Source organism: Bos javanicus, chromosome 7 (assembly GCF_032452875.1).
Source record: "Bos javanicus breed banteng chromosome 7, ARS-OSU_banteng_1.0, whole genome shotgun sequence".
Classification (NCBI taxonomy): domain Eukaryota; kingdom Metazoa; phylum Chordata; class Mammalia; order Artiodactyla; family Bovidae; genus Bos; species Bos javanicus.
In genome coordinates, this window is record NC_083874.1 from 62,109,754 (window position 1) to 62,132,889 (window position 23,136).

Consider the following 23,136-nt stretch of genomic DNA (forward strand, 5'->3'; position numbering starts at 1 on the left):
TAAATAAACCACCCATGACCATAAGCTAAGGGTTGGTGTAACTGGGACCTGGATCCAGGGTGCTGCAGTTGTCCTTGTTTGGATGGAGCCATCTCATTGGACAGGATGATCCCCTGTACTCCCACTCCAATGTACTTTTTCTACTGGGGAGTCCTCAAGGCCTCTCCACTATTCTGGAGGGCTTCTTTTTTCATTCCTAAGTTGCATTTGTGTACATACACTATCCCTTCCCCATTTCCATTGGATCACAAGCTGAAAAGATCATGAAGCTCAAAATTATAGTCTGCTCACATCAATACCCTCCCATCACCATGTGTCTACACTTTCATCTGCATGTAATTGGGATACAATAATTGCTTGATGAATGATATTGATCAGCTTGGGAAAGGAGCACCACTTAGATAACTTAAGCCTCCAAGTGACCCTTCAAAAGACAGGTATCTTGTAATGAATGACATGCCTCAGTGTGGGAGAAAATGATGCACAATGTGCTAGGGATCATCTATCTATTGAGATACTGCATTATTGAAGTCTGGGTCAGCTAACTGTTGTATGAATTGGGTCACTTAAATATAAACATTTTCCAGGTTCCAATGGTCCTCCCTCATTAGTTCTTGTTTTACTACTTTTTCATCCTAGCTACTCTGCAAGACTTGGTAGTACAGCCTTAGTAAATGTAATTGGAGCTGCCCACTGGCTCCTCTCTCTGCCTCTTGGCCTCTGTGCCCCTTCCTTTCTCTCCTTAGGTGACCAAGGACTCTGACTTTCCCCCTATTTTCCTAAATCATGTCCTTCCTCGCACTAAGCTATCAAGGCCTCACTCAACATGGGAGACTGTTGTTGAAGAAGAGCTCCCTGGACAGAGAATCTAGAGCCCACGGTTCCAGTGACAGCTCTGTTTCTCCTTGTGGATGCCCTCCAGACCTCAGTTTGCCTTCTGTGGAAGGGAGGAGAAAGTGACCTATATGTTCCTGTGCCCACTGGCCCTGAGTCCCCACCACCTGAGTCCCATGGAGTTACCAGCAGTTGGGCAGGTTAAGGGTTATGCTGGCCTTGACATCATCTCCAAACCGCAGGTAGCCCAGAGACCCGACACTGACGTAGAGGGCAGTAACGATGGACATTCCCAAAGACAGGATGACTGGGAAGCGGCGGGCATCCTTCATCTTGTTCTCCAAGGGCAGAACCTAAAGAAATACCACAATGTAAGGAGAAGGCAATGGCACCCCACTCCAGTATTCTTGCCTGGAAAATCCCATGGATGGAGGGGCCTGGCGGGCTGCAGTCCATGGGGTCGCTAGGAGTCGGACGCGACGGAGCGACTTCACTTTCACTTTTCACTTTCATGCAGTGGAGAAGGAAATGGCAACCCACTCCAGTGTTCTTGCCTGGAGAATCCCAGGGATGGGGGAGCCTGGTGGGCTGCCGTCTATGGGGTTGCACAGAGTCAGACATGACTGAGGCGACTTAGCAGCAGTAGCAGCAAGAAGAAAGGAGGAAAAAGAGGAACATGGGCATCAAGAGGAAGGCATGCCATTTCTGGGAGTATGTACACAAAATCAAAAGTAGGAACATGCACAGAAATTTGTACACCTACATTCACAGCAGCATTGTTCACAGTAGCCACAAGTTCGAGGCACCCCAAATGTCCACTGATGAAGGAATGGATAAACAAAGTGTGGTCCATACACACAATGGAATATTATTCAGCCTTTAAAGAAAGGAAATTCTGATATATGCCCAACATGCACAACTTTTGAAGACATAAGCTAAATGAACTAAGCCAGTCACAAAATGACAGACACTGTGTGATCCCACTCATTGAAGTAACCCAAGTAGTCAGACTCAGAGTCAGAAAGTAGACTGGTGATTCCCACAGGCCAGGGGAGGGATAAATGCAGAGTTATTGTTTAGTGGGTACACAGTTTTGGTTTTGCAAGATGAAAAGAGATGGATGGTGATGATGGTTGTACAATAATACGAATATACTTTATGTCATTGAACTGTACACTTACGGCTCAGGAAACTCAAGCAGGGGCTCTGTATCAACCTTAGAGGGGTGGGATAGGGAGGGAGATGGGAGGGAGTTTCAAAAAGGATGGGATATATGTATACCTATGGCAGATTCATGTTGAGGTTTGACAGAAAACAGCAAAATTTTGTAAAGCAATTATTCTTCAATAAAAAATAAACTAATTTTAAAAAGTTAAGATGGTAAATTTTAGGTACATTTTACCACAATTAAAGGGAAAAAAGGAAAGGCAGGCCTGGAGTCACAAAATGATCCTTGGACCATTCAGAGCTGGAAGAGCTCTGCAGGTTGACCAGACCAAGGAGGTCAACTCCCTGGGTGGCCCAACCTGGCCAGCAAGGGTGCTTTGTTTGGCCACTGTTTGCAGTTTCATTAAGATGCTGTAAGCATACTATGTCGTCTCTCTCTCACTGATTAAGACTAAAAGCCCTGGACAGAATATATTAAGCAACTAGCCATGGACTCTGAAAAATATATAATAGAAGGTGAATTGCTCAAAACCAGTAAAAATGGCCTTTATGGCAATGAGTTTCCTGATTTTTTTTTTCTTCTTGTATCTCCTAGTTAAGGAGAGCCCAAATCCTAGAACTATGTTGTGGATGCAAATGGAAAAAAAAAATCAAGCAGAAACCCTCTTTCTGGCTGGAAGACCTAAAATAGGGGACCCTGTGGGACGGAGAGCATGGAGAGAATTCCTAGTATTCCTGCTTCCTTTTTACTCTCCAAGCCGTGCCCCCAAGGCAAGTCTCAGGCACAGAGCAACAGTCTGCTATACCAGTGATTGCAGTGGTTACAGAGGCACCTAAAAATCTGAGACACACTAATTCTCTTGGAGCAGAGGAACAGGGAAAAGGTGCTTTGAGAGTCCAAAGAGTAAGAGGGGAGTTGGATTGGCTACATAATTTGTGGGGCCCAGTGCAGAATGACAATGAAGAACCACTTGGTCAAAGGTCAAGAATTTCAGTATGATGAATGCAGGGCATTAAACCAAGAGTGGGATCCTTCTAAAAGGCAGGGCCCCATGTGACCACACAGGCTGCATGCCCATGGAAGGAATCTCTATTACCCTTTCCTCCTTTCTTTACTTTAGATACTCACCCTTGAGTGAGGTCCAGTCACAAGAACTGGATAGATGGGTAGGGAGGCTGAAACCCTGACTTTCTAGCCAGAGGACCAGAAAAAGAAGCTGCTGAATGACTGTGCAGAACACTGGTAAGTGTGCAGGAAAACACAGAAAGGAGGGAGCCAGAGAAAGCGACCCTCTAAATCTGTGAATGAAATCTGGGCTCAGTGGAACTGATGTGAAGCATCAAAGGAAAGCTTTTGAGAACTAAACTATCGTGGGGACCACCATCTGGTCTCTGGGTAGTATAAAGGCAAGGTGAAGCCAAGTATCACTTTAAAGTGATAGAAAACTAGTCTGATATTAAAACCATGGTCTAAGCTGTGATATGCTTATTGAACACTGAGGTTAATACATGGTCTGAACAAAACCAGTGTGCGAAGCAAACTGATCAAAGATTTATACTAAAGAAAGTACAGCTGAAGCTACCTCTGTTCTATACCTTGCATCCTTGTCAATCCTGCAAATAAAACTATGTATGAACAAATACATAAATAAAACCATGATCTCCTGAAGATGGATCAGGACTTGTGGTCTTAATCTAATCAGATTGATTGCTTGCTAAAATAAAAGATCAATATTCTTCAGAGGATTTTACCATGCTCCAGAGACTCATAAAACACTATTCAAAATGTATAGAATACAGTCTATAATTAATCAACATACAAAGAACCAGGAAAATCTCAGCTTTCTCAAGGGATAAGATAACAGATGTCAATCTTAATATGCTCAAATTGTGGAAATATCAAAGACTTTAAAGCAATTATTATAACCAAGTGCTCTGAAGTAAGGGAGAACACTATTGAAACAAATCAACAGACAAAAGTTCTCAGTAAAGAAGCTGAAAGAATAAGAACCAAAGAACCAAGCTGAAATTTTAGAACTGAGAACCCCTATTGAAGGGGCTTCTTTGATATATGTCCATTAAGGGGAAGAAAAAAAGATATATCACACAAATACTAATTAGGACAAAGCTGGAGCTCTAATATGACATGATTTTAAGATAAAGCTTGTTCTATCAAGGTATTTTGGTATTCATGAGAGGATGGACACACTGATCAATGAATCAGTATAGAAAGTCCAGAAACTGACCCATACTCTTATACCAATTAGCTTTTTACAAAGATGCAAAGGTAATTCAAATGGAGAGCAGTCTATTCAACAAATGATGCAGGGATAATTGGGCATCCTTTAAAAACTGAACTTCAACATATAGACACTTTTAATGAAAATTAACTCAGAATGGATCATAGATCTAAATGTACAATGAAAACAAAATATTTACAAGAAATAATAGAAAAATCATTGTGACCTTGGATTAGACAAAGCATTTTAGAGAAAACATGAAAAGTAAGATCCATAAATGAAAATTTTTGATATGTTGAACTTTATCAAAGTTAAAACTTTTTCTCTAGAGAAGACACTGTTATGAGACTGAAAAGATAAGCTACAGACTAGAAAAAATATCTGCAAATTACATGTCTAATAAAGGATTTGCATTTAGAATATACAAAGATTTTTAAAGCTCAACAATAAAAGACAACAATTCAGTTTTTTAAAAATTCACAAACTATCTGAACAGGAACTATACTGAAGACAATATACAGCTATCAAATGAGACCATAAAAAAGAGACTCAGAATCACTGGTCATCAGTAAAATGCAAATGAAATTACAATAAAATACCACCACACACCTATTAGATTGGCTTAAATTTAGAAAAACATTACAAATACAGATAAGAACCAGCAAAGATACAAAGGAACTCTTAACTCTTGTACATCTGGTGGTAACGCAAAAATGGTACAGCCATTCTGGAAATCTGTTTGGCAATTTTCTATAAAGTTAAACATACATTAGCATGTGACCTAAAAAATCTATTCTTAGAGAAATGAAAACATATGTTTACACAAAACCCTATATACAAATGCTTACAGTAGCATTACTCATAATCATCAGAAACCAGAAACAACCTAAATGTCCTTCAACAGGCGATAGATAAGCAAATCATGGTACTGCTCACGCGTGGATGTTCAGGGGTAGAAAGCAATGAGGTCCTGATGCATGCAACCATGTGGATGACCTCACATGCAGCTAAGTGAAAGAAGCAAGGCTTAAAAAGTTACATACTATCTGATCCCATATGGATGACATTCTGGAAAAAAATAAAACAATAGAGACAGAACAGAAGGTAAATGCCAGGGGTTAACGGGAGTGGGGGTAAGTGGACTACAAAAGGGGCAACACAAGGCAGCTTTTCATGGTGGGGCAATTGTTCTGCGTCCTGACTGTGGTACATCTATGACTCCGCATTTCTTGAAACTTACAGCAATGTACATTAAATAAAAGTGAATTGTACTGTATATAAATTAATAGTAAATGTAAAAAGCATAGAGGCACAAAGAGACACAGACTACTCATTGCAAAATAAATGAGTCACAGGTGAGAAATGTGTAGTACAGAGAATACAGTCAATAACTATGTAATACCTTTGAAGGGGAATATAGTCAGTAACTAAGTGATATCTTTGTATTGTGACATTATCATTACTAGATTTATCATGGTGATCATTTTGAAACCCACAGAAATACTAAATTTGTTGTAAGCAACAGGAATTAACATAGTGCTGTAGGTCAAATATAATTAACACTATATATGAAGGTTAAAGTGAATCATAAGTTCTCATCACAAGGAAAAAATTTTTTCTATTTGATTAATTTTATATCTATATGAGATGATGCATGTTCATTAAACTTACTATGATAATCATTTCATGATCTACATAAGTAAAATCATTATGCCATACACCTTTAAACTTTAACAGTGCTATATGTCAATTATATCTCAAAAAACTGGAAGAAAAAATTATACACAGCACTTTCCTTTTTCAAGTGTGGAAGTAGAGACTGTACAATATTCCACTGTAAATATACTATACTTTCCAAAAACACACTTTTTTATGTTTCATAAAAATCCTGTAACTTAAATTGTACACCTCCATTTATCTTGATTTTTAAAAATTAGGAAATGTATGTTGATATGAAGATAAATGTTTAATAAATGTATTGGGACAGGAATAAAACTATATCCTGACCATTCTAACCTCTCTGCCATGATAACCTGCTTTCTCCTGCTGGTGAAAACTGACCCAAGTGAAGTCAGACGTTAGTTTCTCTTGTGTACACAGAAATCCAGAGCTCCCAGCTCCTGTTCAGAAGGCCATCACCCACAGCACCTGGGAGAGTCTACCTCAATTCAAACCTTACCACACCAATGCTTTCAAATGAAAAAATGGCTGTTCCAAAGAAGAGCGAGTAGGTCTTCCAATTTGCTACCAGTGGCAACTGGCGGGGGTCTGGAATTTCCTATGAGAGAAATACGATAAGACATTTACTCTTAAAGCATGTTTGGGCTCCCTTAAGAGGGAGAGTATTCTGAGAATATAGCTGAATTATAAGAACAAAAAGTTGAATGTCAAGAAATTCATAAAACTTCAAAAGGAAGCAGGCAATAATCAAAGTTGATTTTAACACTGCCCAATACCAAAGAGCCAGAGGAAAGAAAGATTGAGGTATTATCAGAGTATTGAAGTATCAGGATCTCATGGAGGGTGTCTAATTTATCAGAATTCTCCAGAAGAAAATCTTATACAACACAGGTTAGTACTAGTCTAAAGTGCCCAAGAACATTTTGCATGTAGCAGTGGATACAGATGTTGGAAATCACTGCGACCACAGTTACAGTGACATTCTAGGGAGCCCAAAGTCTAGTAAGTTAGCTAAGTATTAAGGTTCCCTTTTCTTCTTCAGTGAGCTACAAATAGAAGGAAAGTGTGTGGAATAAATATTTTATTAAAGTACCTTGTGAACTACTATGACAGATCAAAATTACAGAACCATTTCTCTAATTGAGCAACCTCTGGCATAGTCCAATAATTAATCAGAAGTAGCTGTTTCATTGGGAAATTCAATTTTGTAGAATCTATCAATATTGCTTTAAGACTTATCTGAGTTTATCCTAAAATATTTGGCTAATCTGTTACCTTTACTAAATTCTATGGACAATAGAACTTTTTTTCTTGTGACTTCTGAAAGAAGGAAACATCTGAAAGGTATTATGCCTAATACTTTTCAGATGTTTTATAGATATACTACCTGGATCTTTTGGGTTTAAATTTCTATGTAGTCTTGTCTATTATGAAACAAAAATTGGAAAGGATAGAAAAGTAGGAAATTAATGGAAAATCAATACCCATAACTCAACTTCAAAGATGTGTGATTTACATCATGGTAGCTTCATTTGTGGTCTTTCAAGGCTCTCTATTTATACCTCTACAACTAAATATTAGTTGTCATTGTTTTCTCTTGAACTTCCTAGGGATAATTTTGGAATTACTTGGGCCTGCAGCTTAGAGGATGTAAGACTAGTTCAATAAAGTTTAGCTCTGGTAGAAAATCCTGCTTTTTATTTGCCTTCTGCTGCTCTCCAACTGTTATAGAAATGGTCTGTAGTTCACCAATCAAGATATTTTTCTTGAAAAGTACAGTTTTTCTCCTAAAACCAGGATTTGCTATAAAATGAGTATTGGAGAAGCTACATGAAAGAAGAGACATCCTGAAGAATGAGAGTGCACAGAGACATCTTTGTGGAAGAAATCCTACAATAAAGTGAGTTCTAAGCTGCAGACTGAAGTGCATACATACCTACCCTTAGGGATGGCCCCAAGCGTCAGTCTATCACTGATAAAATGCTCTGCTCGTTGGAGGAGTCAGAGTGTGGTATGCTAACCTGGACGATGTACTGGACAATGATGATCAAGCTGGTCAGCATGGTGATGTTGGCCAACAGGGAGAAGACAGTCAGGACCCTGAGGTTCCGGATGAGAACTATCAGTACCAGGAAGGGCAGGAAGGTGAGCATGTAGAGTCGAGAGTCCATGGTGGGCGTCAGAATCTCTGTCTTGTAATAGCAGTTGTTGGTTGTGCTATTCACTGCTTCCACTACCTGGGAGAGGAATGGGAAGAGCAATATGGCCACAGGATTAGCTCAGTGCCTGGCCCATCATCAGACTCCCTCATGAACAGCTGGCATGTCTCACATGCCCAGGTCTTACAGTGAGTTAGAGTGACTTTAGGACTTCTTATTGCAAATCTTTTGCATCATATTTCCTCAAAAGAAGCTGTAGAAATAACTTTAATAAGCATAAATGCCTAAACTTAGAGTGGCTCTTCATTGGCTTTTGGCAACCTGGAATCCATTCCTCTTGATTTTGATTTATTTTTGGTGCATTCTCTCTCACCTGAATACAGCCTTGGTGGACTGTAAATCACAATCATGTGGTAGAGCCAAAGGACTGGCCCTTGACTCAAGCAGGGGCACTCACATCTCTCCCTGGAATCTGAATCTATAGGAAAATGACAACAGGCAGAACTGGAAAGGGGCAAACAGTACTTCTGACAGGGAATCCCCAAGGAGAGTGCTCATCAGTTCTACTATCAACATCTCCCTTGATGGCCTGGTTCTTCTTCCTGTCCTTTTCTGAAACCCATTTTTTTAAAGTTTTCTCTGTCATTTGGATGTAAGCCAATCTTGTTCCATTAAACTTATTTTCTGCTTAAGTTCCACTGAATCCATTTCTTCTGCTTGTAACTGAAACAGCTCATTGTTGTTTCTTAATTAGACTAACACTGACATTTTGAGTGAGAGAACTCTTCCTTGTGAGCATTGGACCATTCCTTGCAGGACATTTAGCATCCTTGAATGCCACCCAACAGAAGCTATTAGCACCCCCCAGTCATTGTGGCAAACATGCAACAGCCCCTGTACACTCTACATACAGCCCCCTGGCAAAGTGGGGGTAGGTGGGAGGGTACCACCCTCCTTTGGAATCACCATGACTCAATAGATATGTGAAAGCAACACAATTCATTGTAGAACAATTAGAAACTGGAGTTAAGCAAGAAGAAAATGAAGAAGCAATGGTAATCTCAGTACCCATGGGTAGCACGGTAATGCTTTGCAATATCACAGATTACATATATTACACACATCCTTTTCATTTTACAAGACTGTAATCATAACATATACTCTTGTTTTGAAATCTCCTTTTCATTTAACAAATCATGAATACGTAAATCAATTGTCAAGTCTTGTGTTTTTTTTTTTTTGATTCCTTACTACAATAGGAAAAATGCTTGGAAAATTAGCCAGGTATTCAAAGCCTGCCATAAATGGACCCATTCAACTGTGAAGGCTCTTCCTCTCCTAAGGCCCACACCTTCTGTAACCACTTGTACTGCCTTTCCTGAGAAAGTCCCATACATTCCTGCCTCCAGGTGTTTATTCCTCCTCCTACCTTGATTGCCAGCTCTTCTTCAACCTACCTTTCAATGCCCAGCTCAGATGTGTCTTCTCAAGGGAGCCTTCCCTTGCTCCAACAATTTCTCCTGCTCCCATACATTTCTGCACCTTAGTCCACAATTAAGCATGCCCAACTTCAGGGCATTAATGGAGTCCTGATCCAGCACCAAAATATTATATTGATATTTAGCTTTATTCATATGCCTCAGAGCACATCCCCACTTAGTCTGCAAAGTCCTTGAGACAACACTCACCTTGTCTCTAGGCAGATGACTGACAAAGTTCTGCTAGTGTCAGACTGATTTCTGAGCAGCAACGTGGCAATTAAGAGCCTTCATATCAAACTCCCTGATCCAGTGATTTTACTTAAAATATACATTTACTAAAGAAATAAACAGATATACAAAGATTTGTATAGATTATAGTAGAAAAACAAAGGGAAACAATATCAGATGATAAAAGATTAAGTATTCATTGTGATGGAAAATTATAAAACTATTAAAAATTATTTTAGAGACTTTCCTGGTGGTCCAGTGGCTAAGATTCCTCGTTCCTAATGCAGGGGGCTTGGGTTCCATTCCTGGCCAGGGAACTAGATCCCACATGCTGCAATAAAGATCAAAGATCCCATGTGCCACAACTAAGACTCTGTGCAGCCAAACAAATAAAAAATGTTTAATTATACAAAAATTTTTAAGAACATTAAAAAATGCTAATCAGTGAATGTTCATTTTACACAACAACAGGACTTCCCTGGCGGTACAGTGGATAAGAATCTGCCTGCCAACCCAGTGGACACGGGTTTGATGCCTGGTCCAGGAAAATCCCACTTGCCCTGGAGCGACTAAGCCCGTGTGCCACAACTACTCAGCCCGCATGCTGCACGCGCTGAGCCTGTGCTCCAGTACCTGAGCTCTGCACCAAGAAGACACCGCAGTAAGAAGCCTGTGCTCTGCAACAAAGATCAGCCCCTGCTTCCCACACCTAGAGAAAACCTGCATGCACCAACAAAGACCTAGCACAACCAAAAAAAGAGAAGGAAGAAAAGTACAAACTTCCAATAAATATATGAAAAGATTCTCAAACTCCCTAGTAATAAATAAACACGATAAAGAGCAACCAAAGTGTCATTAAAAATAAAACAATACCAATGAGTGTTAGATTAAGAATACTTTTGTTTTACTTTGAGAAGCAGTACAGCATAGTGTTTAAAAAATAGAGCTGTGATGTTAAAAGGCCTATGTTTTTAACCTTTACTCTGTGACCCTATTTATATAAATTATAGAGTTCATAACATCACTTTTCTCACCTGCAAGATGGGAATAACTGCAGTACCTACTCTGATAAGACCATGTGTGCTTAGTCATTCAGTCGTGTCCAACTCTTTGTGACCCTGTGGACTGCAGCCCGCCAGGCTCCTTTGCCCATGGGGATTCTCCAGGCAAGAATACTGGAGTGGGTTGCCATGCCCTCCTCCAGGGTATCTTCCCAACCCAGGGATTAAACCCACGTCTCCCGTATTGCAGGCAGATTCTTTACCATCTGAGCCACCAGGGAAGCCCCTGATAAGACCATGGAGAGAACTAAATGAGGGAAAGCTTATAAAATGATCAGCATTATAACTGACATATAATAGAAGCTAACTTTGAATTCTTACTATTTTTTCCTTCTATTTAATTTTCTTTTTTTACATTTCCAAATTTCTGATACTACATTAAGGAAAAAAAAAAAGCCCTAAAGAACAGTGTTCTTTGTTAAGCTTATTGATTAACTAAGGATGATCTCTGTTATTACTCATATTATTTTGTTCAAATTACTACGACATAACCTCTGGGTCAGATTGAAAGAATTTCTAGGGGACAAAAACTGTTAAACCATAAAGATGAAGCAATTAAAGGTAATAAAGATGACCCAAAGATTAGGCATCATTTGAAAAGACCTGTTATCAGTTTAAGAAGAGTTAAGGATGATTAAGACAACTCTTGGACAAAAGGTACTGTGGAAAAGTAACCACTTACAGAAATCTGCAGATACGTGAACTGGGGGAAGTCTGTGTTCACTGATAACATGTAGTTTACTTTCCTTTGTATGGTGAAAATATGCATGTGCATGCATGCTCAGTCATATCTAACTCTGCAACCCCATGGACTATAGCCTTCATTGTATGATGAGAATACATGTGTGCATGCATGCTCGGTCATATCTAACTCTGCGACCCCATGGACTATAGCCTACCAGGCTCCTCTGTCCATGGGATTTCCCAGGCAAGAATACTGGAGTGGGTTATCATTTCCTTCTCCAGGGATCTTACTGACGCAGGGATTGAACTCTCATTTCTTGTGTCTCCTGCATTGGCAGACGGATTCTTTACCACTGTGCCACCTGGGGCACCCCATGATGAGGGCACTAGGGCCCAAAGAGAAGAAGCCATTTGTTGAACAACTAAAAAGAGAGGATCCTCCTTTTGCAGATCTTTTTCCCTCTCACCTTCTCTAGAAGACTCTACCTGTTTTAAATTATCAGCCAGAAACACAATGTATACGCAGCAGAAGCCCATCTGGGTGACTATAAGAAAGAAGCTCACGATACGCCTGAAAGAGAGCAGAGAGAAAGAAAAAACTTGTTATAAAAGAAGAATTGACTTGTCATTTCCGCTTCTGTCCTCAGGGGTTGGTGACCCTTGACCAGCACCCTCGGTCCTGCCACCACAATCAACAATGTGGTAGTAAGAAGGGATGTAACAATAGTTCTTTTAAAAACATGTTTTTAAATCACCCCCACACTCTGAGCTCAGCAAGTGGTAAAATTCTTCATCATGAGAAACCTTGCCCCATACCCAGCTCTGTGCTGATACTAACCGATACAAGGCAGTAGGGTCAGCTTATTAGCGATCATTAAAACTTTTTCCTACCAGTGCCAGACACCATATTAGGCACTAAGGATACACAGACAAATAACACACGGCTCCTTCCTCTACTGGTTGAGAGATTAGTGGATGAGATAGACAAATAAATAAATAAATAAATAAATAAATAAATAACATGGTCCTAAGGGCCATGGTAAAAAGGGCAATTTACCCAAATTAGGGAGCAAACAGCCTTTTTAGAAAAGCCAATACCTGAGCAGAGTCCCTTGGGAAGAGGAAGAAAGAGAAAGAAAAGGAATAAAGAGGAGGAGCAGATGATGAGGAGGAAGTGATGAAAAAGCATTTCAGCAGAGGGATTAGGCAGAGTTCTACAGCAGGCATGTGGAGAGTCCACTGAGGGGCCAAGACTGAGGGTGGGAAGACCTGATAACGGAGGTGAAAGATGGCAGCTACCTGGACAAAGCCATGGTCGTTAAAGTGAGAGAAAAGAAAGCATTTTAAGAGACACTAGGTAACAAAAACTTACAGAACCTGGTGACCACCTACACCCAGGGAAAGGAAAAAGGAAATGACCTAAGGTAAGTGCCAAGTTGTTTGTCCTGGACAACAAAATGAACAGCGAAACTCAGAAGGAATAAGAGGCTTTAGGGAAGGGGAGGAATGGCACATTCAGTACTTGAATGGTTGAGCTTGGGTTCCTACAGGAGACATTCAGCCATATACTGGGATCTGAAAATGCTGATTTGTCCAGGAAATAGACAAATTATTTATCCAGGTAATGGATAAAGGACAAAATACCTTTATTCAGGTAGTGGATAAATCCTTGAGAAGGTGAATCAGTGTTGGAAAGTGTACAGAGAAGAAAAGGCAGTGTTCCAAACCCTAGAGAATACCAACATTTAAAAGAAGAATAGAAACAAAAAAGCCTGCAAAGTAATGGCCAGAGAGGTAGGTGGGAAAACTAGGGTGAAAGGGGGCTTAACAGAAGTCAAGTGTAGAGAAAACATTCAAAGAAGAGAACAGTCAGTTGTCCCTACTGCCTCCGAGAGGTTCTCTGGGGCAAAGGAGGTGTATCAGAGATTGCTTTTAGGACACTAGTGGAAAGGACTTTGGTAGAAGTATATGACAGGAGAGCCAGGGGACCCATGAAGGAGGTGTGATGGGGTGTGTGGAAGTAAAGTCAGAGGGTGAGCTTTTCTTTCATGAAGTTAGGGTGTGAGTTCCAGTGTTGAAGGTACCCCATTTGTTTATCACTGTAAACCCACTGATTAAAGTACTTCTAATACAGTGGTGGCTTAGACGGTAAAGCGTCTGCCTGCAATGCAGGAGACCTGGGTTCAATTCCTGGGTCGGGAAGATCCTCTGGAGAAGGAAATGGCAATCCACTCCAGCACTCTTGCCTGGAAAATCCCACGGACAGAGGAGCTTGATAAGCTACAGTCCATGGGGTCGCAAAGAGTCGGACATGACTGAGTGACTTCACTTAATACACTGCAGATATTTAGTAGTGTATATCTGTTGAATAATCAGAAAATGAATAAGAGATAGAGGGTGGTATATGGTCCAGGGGGCTTTATTAATTTATTTATTTTTAAGATGGAGATATAGGAACACATTTCAACATTGGGAGGAAGAATTCATAGTTCAAAAAGAAGTTCAGGTTATAGGAGAGGAGATAATTAATGGAGTGGTGTTCTTAAATAGAGCAGGAAAATCTACCTTATATGCTCAACAATGAGTCAAAGGATCTGAGGGGTTTTGACAGACAAAAGCCTCCTCTTGGGTTACACAGTTGGGAAAATCCTGATAATTATCCCATAACCTTTCTAGTCTGCTCATAGACTGAATTTATAATGCAATGTGTGAAGGGGCTTCGGGTCAAGAGAGGCACCAGACCCATGATGCTCATGGGCAAGGCACACCTCAGGTAGTGCAGTTTGGAATATCACAGTTCAAAAGAGACTTTGATAATCTAGAGATGTGCAGAAAAGAGTAGAGAAGGTGGGGAGAGGTCTGGAAATGAAGACAAAAGAGTAGATTTACTCCTAAGTACCAGGGAACAGAGGCTTCCCAGGTGGCTCAGCGGTAAAGAATCCACCTGCAATGCAGGAGACATGGGGTTGATCCCAGGCAAGATGCCCTGGAGGAAGGCATGGCAACCCACTCCAGTATTCTTGCTTGGGAAATCCCATGGACAGAGGAGCCTGGTGGGCTACAGTCCATGGGGTTGCAAAGAATTTGACATGACTTAGTGACTAAACAAGAAAAACCAGGGGACAGAAGGCATTGATTTTCTACCATCTCTGAAAGCAAAAAAAGCGGCAGTTGCAGGAGGAAGACTTGAGCTCACCAAGGAATCAATGTCTTGGTTTTTTTGGTCTATTTTCTTCTCATTATATACTTTCTCCCTAAGAGACCTTTTCTGTCCCCTGGCTTCATAGCTAATGACTTCAATTCAGTGTCTCCTGCATGAAGATAGGTTCAACCCTATACATATAACTACCCACTTGATGCAACTGCTCGTATATCCAAAACAGAAGTCACCAGAAGTCTACCTTGGCACTTTCCTTTGCCCACAATGCGAATATCCAAATAATGACCAAATTCACTTTTCTGCATTCCCACTGCCACCAGCCTGGACCCAGCCTTCACTGTTACCTGCCACCAGGATGTTGTCAACAGCCCTTTCATGGGCCTAAGTATATTTTTGCTTCCTTACAATTTATTCTCCTTAAAGAAGCCAGATAGAGCTTCAGATAATGCAAATATGATTAAAACAGGAAAGCCTCTGATTAAAACCCTCCAAAGGTTTCTTGGTTGCTTTTAAGAAAAGAACAAGACCTTTAAGAGGGTCTAAAATGTAGACCTTGATAGGGCCCTGGATCTTCAGCATCATCTGCCATCAAGCCACCTGGTCTTTCTTTGCCCTGAAACTGTCATATTCTCCCTCTTGCTTTAGGACCTTCATATTTTGGTCCTTTTCCTGGGAGGCCCCTCAGACTCCTGCCCACTTTCCCCCAGGTAATTCCTTATTCCTAAGAATGCCTTCTATCAGACCTAATCTCAACTGTTACATCCTAGGAAGTCTACCTGAACCCACATACCTCTTCTTACCTGCTTGGGAACAACTAGTACTTCCTTCCTTCCTTCATGGTACTTATCCCAGTGACTATTAAGTAACTGTTTAAGGTCTGTGTTTCCCATTGGACTATGGATTTTGCAAGGGCAAAGCTTTGTTTGCCTGGTTTTCTACAGTATTTCTGGGGCCTGGTAGGCAGCTGCAACTAAATAAATGTGGTTTAATAAAAAGATGAATGAAATTAAAGTTGGACAGCAAAGGAATGAGCCCTCTGTATACATAAGGAAAAAGGCTGGATCAGGCAGATTGCCATTGAACTCCTTTCATGTGAAGTCCACTGTTCTGTATCACATGAGCCAACTTTGCAGGGAAGAGGGCAGCCCTGACAGTCACATGTTCTTCATACTTTGGGCAAAGGAAGAATAAGATACCTTCCCCAGTGTGCGTGGTTTCGGAGCCAGGCGCTGGGGTTGGCTTCTAGTCCATGCATCACTGTATCCCCATAATCCATAAAGGGCTTATTGAACCTGCAGAAGAGAGTGCATACAGTTAGCGGGAGGCAGTTTAACCTAAGATCACATACTGAAAAGTCAGGAGACACATAGCAAGGCAGAACCCAGCTGGAATGGAAAGAACACTGGGGCAGGCACCCAAGTTCTAGTTCAGACTTTTGACACCTGGTGGTATTTCCCTGATGGCTTGTTTTCCTTACCTGTCAATCGGGGCGGTGACTACATAACAAGGGTAATAACACACATATTGCATAGGTACAGGTGTTCTCATATCCATGATTCTATTGGATCCTCACGACAATTCTCTGAGGCACGGTTAGGCATGGATTGTTTATGTCCAATTTACAGATGAGCCAGCTGGATAAGCACAATGGTCTGACTGAGATCAGCTAATGAGTCACGGAAGAGCCTCCTTAGGTCCCTGCCCCAAATGCTTTTCTGTTTTTCTGGGCCTTGTTGAAGGACATTAAGAAGTGAAATCTTATTACCTGGGATGTTTCTGGGATGTCTCTGAGAACCAAGTACTGAGGGAGTTGACAAGATGCTGTTTTCCTCACCTGTGGCAGAAGCGCCGGGCACACCTGATCAGGATGTGCATAGAGTGGCAGGAGATGAAGCCAATGGCCAGCAAACTGAGTGGGCCCATCTGGAGGACGGGCCAAGGGGCAAGGGAAGAGAGGAGAGAATGAGTTTGTGAATAACACGGAGAGGAGAGATTTGGTAGCACAGATATTACTCAGGAATCAGAGAACTTTCTAGCAAACTGGTTTGTGAGCCTTTTTAGCAGTAACATTTATTCTTTCTTTTCTTTTTTCTTTCTTGAAGTATAGTTGGCTTACAATGTTATGTATTCTTTCAAATGTGATCTCAGGTAGTACTCCAATAAAGTGCAAAAAGCAATTACAATGAGGTGCTGTGGTGGGAGTAAGGGACTCAGAATTCTGATCCTTTTGGGTTCTGAGTGTCCCTGAGAGGTAGTGCTCTATAGAACATAGTTGGAATACCAGCTATGGTCCAACCCTAGCATTGCACAAGGGAGGAAATGACACCTGGACTGTGGACAACTGACCCGCTGCTGCTGCTGCTAAGTCACTTCAGTCGTGTCCAACTCTGTGCGACCCCATAGACAGCAGCCCACCGGGCTCCACTGTCCTTGGGATTCTCCAGGCAAGAACACTGGAGTGGGTTGCCATTTCCTTCTCCAATGCATCAAAGTGAAAAGTGAAAGTAAAGTCTCTCAGTCATGTCCAACTCTTCTTGACCCCATGGACTGCAGCCTACCAGGCTCCTCTGTCCATGGGATTTTCCAGGCAAGAGTACTGGAGTGGGTTGCCATTGCCTTCTCCAGACTGACTCACTAAGGCCACTCAAAGTCTGTGGCACAGCCAGAATTCAAACCCAGCTTAGATGTCTAGACTCCAAGTTGCATTTCAGAAAGATTGCTCACTCTAGGCCACCGTAAACCCTGTCCTCCTACTCCCAGCTACTATCTAGTTGTACTGAACCCACCTTCAGCAGCCCCTCTTACCAGGATGCCTGCATTCTTCATAGCCAGCGGGAGTCCCAGGACCCCTGTGCCCATGTTGCCTTTCACCAGGTGAACCAAGGTCTGGAACGCTCTAAAAGAGGAGAGGAAAAAGACATGAGCATGTGGGTGCACAGAGGTGAGGAGATCCAACAGGCATCCTATTCCAGCATGCCATGCCTGAGTTGAGCTGGTCCATAAGTAGACTCCTGTCTGTATCTCAGCCCCCATGGCCTTTTCAGGCACTCTGGATCTCATGTAGGGTGACCAAGCATCCCAATTTGCCCTGCACTATCCTGGTTTTAGGGGCTTCTCTGGTGGCTCAGACAGTAAAGTGTCTGCCTACAATGCGGGAGACCCGGGTTCAATCTCTGGGTTGGGAAGATCTCCTGGAGAAGGAAATGGCAACCCACTCCAGTATTCTTGCCTGGAAAATTCCATGGATGGAGGAACCTGGTAGGCTACAGTCCATGGGGTTGCAAAGAGTCAGACACAACTGAGCGACTTCACTTTCTTTCTTTTTGGTGGCTCAGTGGTAAAGAATCTGCCTGCAGTGCAGGAGACGTGGGTTTGATCCCTGGGTTGGGAACATCCCCTGGAGGAGGGCATGGCAACCCACTCCCACATTGCTGCCTGGAGAACCCCATGGACACAGGAGCCTGGCGGGCTATAGTCTACGGGGTCGCAGAATCAGACATGACTGAAGTGACTTAGCATGCATGCATTAGTTTTAACAGCTCACACTTAACATATGCCATTAGAACACTTGCTAGAATATATAACAGACATTATGCTAAGGATTTCATGCATTATCTCATTTAATCTTCTTGTGATGATGAGAAGGTACGTTATTACCTTTTTTGCAGATGAAGAAACTGAGGAATAGAGATTTTTTAAAATAGACTTATCTAAGGATGTGTGTGTGCTAAGTCGTTTCAGTTGTGTCCAACTCTTTGCGACCCCATGGACTATCTAAAGATATTCTGGGTATATATACCCAGAAACTGTCTCAGAGTTTCTGTTCTTCACCTCACTTCTACTGGGCTGTCTCCAGGAAAGGAGTTTAGATAGATGAGTTAAAGAGACAGCCCCATTTCATAATAGAGGAAGCTAAGGCTCAGAGAGGGCCCATGGTCATGGTATCATTAGCAGATACAGAACTGAACTCAGAGGAAAGGGGAAAGGGGAGGCAGCAAACAGAAATCATGTGACTTCTGGTAAAGAAATCAAGTGACTTGGGCCCCCAGGTGGGTATCTGCTAGGACAGGGTAATTTCGGGTTTGGGCTCCAGAGAGATTTTTTTTCCCCCTCAGGCCAGGACATCAAACTGGGGAATGGCAAGTCTCCTCCCACTTCCAACAAAAACAAAACCCAAATTTCAGAACTTTCTTTAAGACAGATGTGAAGGTGGTCCAGAAGACCTGGAGAAACATATAATCTCTTTGATGGTGAATTAACAACCTATCTTCATATCTCTTTGAAAAAGAAAGTGAAAGTGAAGTCGCTCAGTCGTGTTCGACTCTTTGCAACCCCGTGGACTGTAGCCCACCAGGCTCCTCCATCCATGGGATTCTCCAGGCAAGAATACTGGAGTGGGTTGCCATTTCCTTCTCCAGGGGATTTTCCCAACCCAGGGATCAAACCCAGGTCTCCCGCATAGGAGGCAGATTCTTTAATCTCTGAGCCACCAGGGAAGCTAGACCAGGTTAAACTGAGTATTGGGCTTACAAGTTGAGAAACTTTACCACTTTCCCATGAGAGCCTTCCAGTGAGGAGACTTACTGCTCAAAACAGCAGAAGTACTCTGGAAAAAGTCTGGTCTCTGGGGTTGGACAATCAGGGATTAAAACCCAAGGCTGGACTTCTGTGGTAGTCCAGTTAAGACTCCATGCTTCCACTGGAGGGGGCTTGGGTTCAATCCCTGGTTGAGGAACCAAGATCCCAACCAGATCTTGGTGTACACAGCCTGGCCAAAAACAAACAAACAAACAAAAAACCCAAGGCTAGAATTTAACTAGCTGTGTTATAGTGGGCAGCATGTCTGTTTTGCTAGGCCTCTGTAAATATTAGGAGGAATGGTATTTTTGAAGGACCTGTCCCAAACACCTGTATCTTTATATTAATCCCTGAATCCTCTAGTTTCCTGAGGAACTGCCCATTGACTTGTTAAGGGTTAAAGAGGAAAACTGCGGGGGAAAGAAAGAGGGTAGGAGAGTCTTTGCATGCTTTTCTCTCACCCTGTGGGTGTCAACATCGCTGACAGAGCACTGCACCCCACGGTTCTCCAATGATGGGTTTGTTTGGCAACCACGGTCAACGGGTCACTTGGAAATTTCTATCTAAAGGACTTAGGAAATCAGAATTTAGACCACTCAGGCAACTTAATAATGTGGTGAACTGTGCAAAGCACTGGGCTGGGAGGCAGGAGACCTGGGTGCTAGTCCTAACTCCTTCGGTGACTCTGGAATGTCATTATAGTTGTGGCCATCAGCTTGCAGGCACTGCACTTGGGGGCTTCCTCCACGATGTCCTTTGCAGCCAACCTGGGAGGACCTGACTGTTATTTCACAGGGGAGAGTCTAGAGTACTGAGAAGTTCTATCACCTGCTCTGGCTGGTAAGTAGCTAAAGTGGGAATTCAAACCCAGGTGAATATACTCCACAGGTACCATACTTACTTGACCTGTTTATTACCTCCCTCCTAACTAGGAGCAAGTTCTGACTTGCTTTATACTTTTGATTCTTACATAGCTAAAATTACCATTTAACTATGTTTTAGCTCAGGAGATAAGAGCTAATTGGTTCCCTCAAGGTCTCTGATTGAGAAATACCCCACCTCAGGGACTTCCAACCAGTCCATCCTAAAGGAGATCAGTCCTGGGTGTTCACTGGAAGGACTGATATTGAATCTGAAACTCCCACACTTTGGCCACCTGATGGAAAGAGCTGACTCATTTGAAAAGATCCTGATGCTGGGAAAGATTGAGGGCAGGAGGAGAAGGGGATGACAGAGGATGAGATGGTTGGATGGCATCACTGACTCAATGGACATGGGTTTGGGTGGACTCCGGTAGTTGGTGATGGACAGGGAGGCCTGGTGTGCTCGGGTCATGGGGTCGCAAAGAGTCGGACATGACAGAATGACTGAACTGAACTGAACTGAACAGGGACTTCCCTGGTGGTCCAGTGGTTAAGACTCTTTGCTTCTAATTAGAGGCTTGCAGGTTCAATCCCTGGTTGAGGAACTAAGGTCTCATATGTCCCATGGTGTGGAAAAAATTTTTTTAAATAATGAAAACTCTGAAATACCCCACCTCAGCAGTGGATGGTCCCAAGTCCTGAAGGGCTCACTCTCAGTATTGTGAATTCTTAGCAATTCCCAGGACTAGTCCTGGGGCAAGTGAACCATGTCATAATGTCAGTCACTGTGTCCATCCCCGAATCGTCCTGCGGGATGGCATGGGAGCAGCTTTGCCTGCCCCTTTATCATAACTTCTCCCTCTTTGCTGTACACTGTCCCCTGACCCCTACAACATTCAATCTTTCAGATTTAATTTCCATAGCCACCCTCCTTAAATTCACATTGCCACCAATGTATCCCTGTTTTGCATATGGGGATAAACTGAGGCTTAGAAAAAGAAGGAGCAGACCTTCTTGGATGCATATGTCCTTTCTACTATACTGACAGGGTCAACGTTTTCTTCATAAAGCTGCAGGATCTTTACCACCATGCCCGTCAGCCACTAGCCACACTGCTTGAAGGGTGGAGAGGAAGGGAGCTGGAGCCTGTAGCTTGGTTTCCCTGCTTTGAGTACATCCCTCCTTGTCATGGTTTGAAAGCCTCGCCAGAGATCTCCCCTTCCCCCGACACAGACCCAGGAAGGTGGAAGAAACTAGACTGTTCTACATACTGTGCTTCTGATGTTGTCACTGCAGTTGTCAATTGAAATAGAGGCCAGGTAACTGCAGGGAGGAGGCAATGCTTGGTTGTCTGTGGTTTTAGCTCAAGCGTCACCTTCTATACCAAGAAGCTGGGGATTCTGCCTCCCTCCCAGACACTATCAGGGCCAGCCAGAAGCAAAACTGACTCTAGGGCTACACTTCAATAAAAATAAAATAAACTGACTTTAGGGCTGTACTTCAGTTAAAAACAAGCAAACAAACAAACAGACTCTAGGGCCAGTACTGGATTCCAGCCCCCATCCTACCAATGAGCCAGGGCGTGGCCTGGGGTAAGGTGCCTCAGTGTCCCCCATGTGCATGTGTTGGGGGCTAGATCACTGTATCTTGAGGGCTTTCTGACAGTCCCCCCTCCTGCCCCTTTAAGTTCTCAAGTTGACTCAGCCTCCGACTGCATTTCTTGAAGCCTTGGTCTCCCCATGTGCACAATGCTTTGGGGGTCAACACACCTCTTGGGGTTCTTGTCACTGCAAGCTTCCAGGCTGGAAGGCAGAAATGGAGATGGCAGTAAAGAGCACTCACGTTATGCCCTTGGTCGTCTCCAAGCCGGGTGACTCGGAAGGGCTTCCATCCAAGAAACCGGAGTCCTTGTTCGGCAGCTTCTTGGCACTTTCAGGAGGGGACCTGAGGTCCAGATCGAGGTCAACAGCTTCCTGGGGACTCCTGGCACTCTTTGCCATGGACATGGCTGTTCAGAAAGAGAGGGCTCCCGGTGATGGAGGGGGTCTGCACTGAGCAGGAAGATGTCCAGTCAGGTGCAAAACTCCAGCTGTGCGGCTTGTGCCTTTCTTCAGGCTCTGGCCAAGCGGGAAAGAGGCCCCGCCCACCTCCCCCGGAGGGTGCGCCTCCTGCCTGAAGAAACCCGGGGGAGAGGAACAATCCCCAGACTGAGGAGGAAAGGAGGGGAGGGGAGGGGTCTGGGAAGGGAGTCATCCCTGCTTACCTAACAACAGTAGTGGCAACAGCAACTACGATACTGATCATTTTGATGACTAATATTTATTAAGCATTTCTCTAAGGGATAGATGCTCTTCTAAGTGCTTTCCCTATATTTTCTCACTTAGTCCTATAAATTAAATAGTGAGGAAATCAGGCTCTGAAGTAAAAGGACCTGCCTAAGGTCACATAACTAAAAAAGTGACAGAGTAGGGATGAGAGTTCAAAGCATCCATCCAGTTTTTTAGCCAATAACCCATGTCTACCTCCAAGAGAACGCCTACCCTCCTCCCCCTCCACAGGGGCAGGGGCCCCACTTCCCATTGGCTGCATATCTGCTGTGAGGCACCCTTCTAGGAGCTCCCCTTTATTAAGTTGGAAAAAGAAGGAACTTCACTTACTCACCTCTAACTGCTTCTTAGCTTTTGTGAGGCTTCAGGAAGAGAGGAGGATCCTTTCAGAAAGGGTCAGAGAGGCAGAGATAACTCAACCCAGCCCCATTTCACTGGGTAGGACGCTGGCCTCAGCCGAGGGAGTGAGTTGCCTAAAGTCACATGTGACTGTCAAAACAGAACTGTGTGGCTAAAGAAGCCTTTGGAGGTTTCTCTAGTGTTCTGTTCTCTGTCATCATCTCTGCTTCAGTGATAGATGAATAGGCCAAAATTTCCTCCTCCCTCAAAATTACAGCACTTTACTCAAGCCATCCCATTCCCTACATAATTATCTCGTGTGCCACGAGTTTTAT

General features: G+C 42.9%; 1 protein-coding gene across 1 annotated transcript in view; it reads right to left on the reverse strand.

Moving 5' to 3' along the window:
• The window catches only part of SLC36A2 (solute carrier family 36 member 2), a 26,798-nt gene extending 4,525 nt beyond the window's left edge, over positions 1-22,273 (reverse strand). Inside the window, exons 1-8 of the mRNA XM_061424081.1 lie at positions 21,978-22,273; positions 17,500-17,590; positions 16,529-16,617; positions 15,891-15,986; positions 12,021-12,105; positions 7,943-8,158; positions 6,421-6,519; positions 1,021-1,187 (exon numbers count right to left, since the gene is read on the reverse strand). Of these exons, the coding sequence (XP_061280065.1) occupies positions 1,021-1,187; positions 6,421-6,519; positions 7,943-8,158; positions 12,021-12,105; positions 15,891-15,986; positions 16,529-16,617; positions 17,500-17,590; positions 21,978-22,141 (1,007 nt within the window). The 5' untranslated portion in view covers positions 22,142-22,273. The remainder of the gene's footprint in view (positions 1-1,020; positions 1,188-6,420; positions 6,520-7,942; positions 8,159-12,020; positions 12,106-15,890; positions 15,987-16,528; positions 16,618-17,499; positions 17,591-21,977) is intronic.
• Positions 22,274-23,136: the final 863 nt, after the last annotated feature.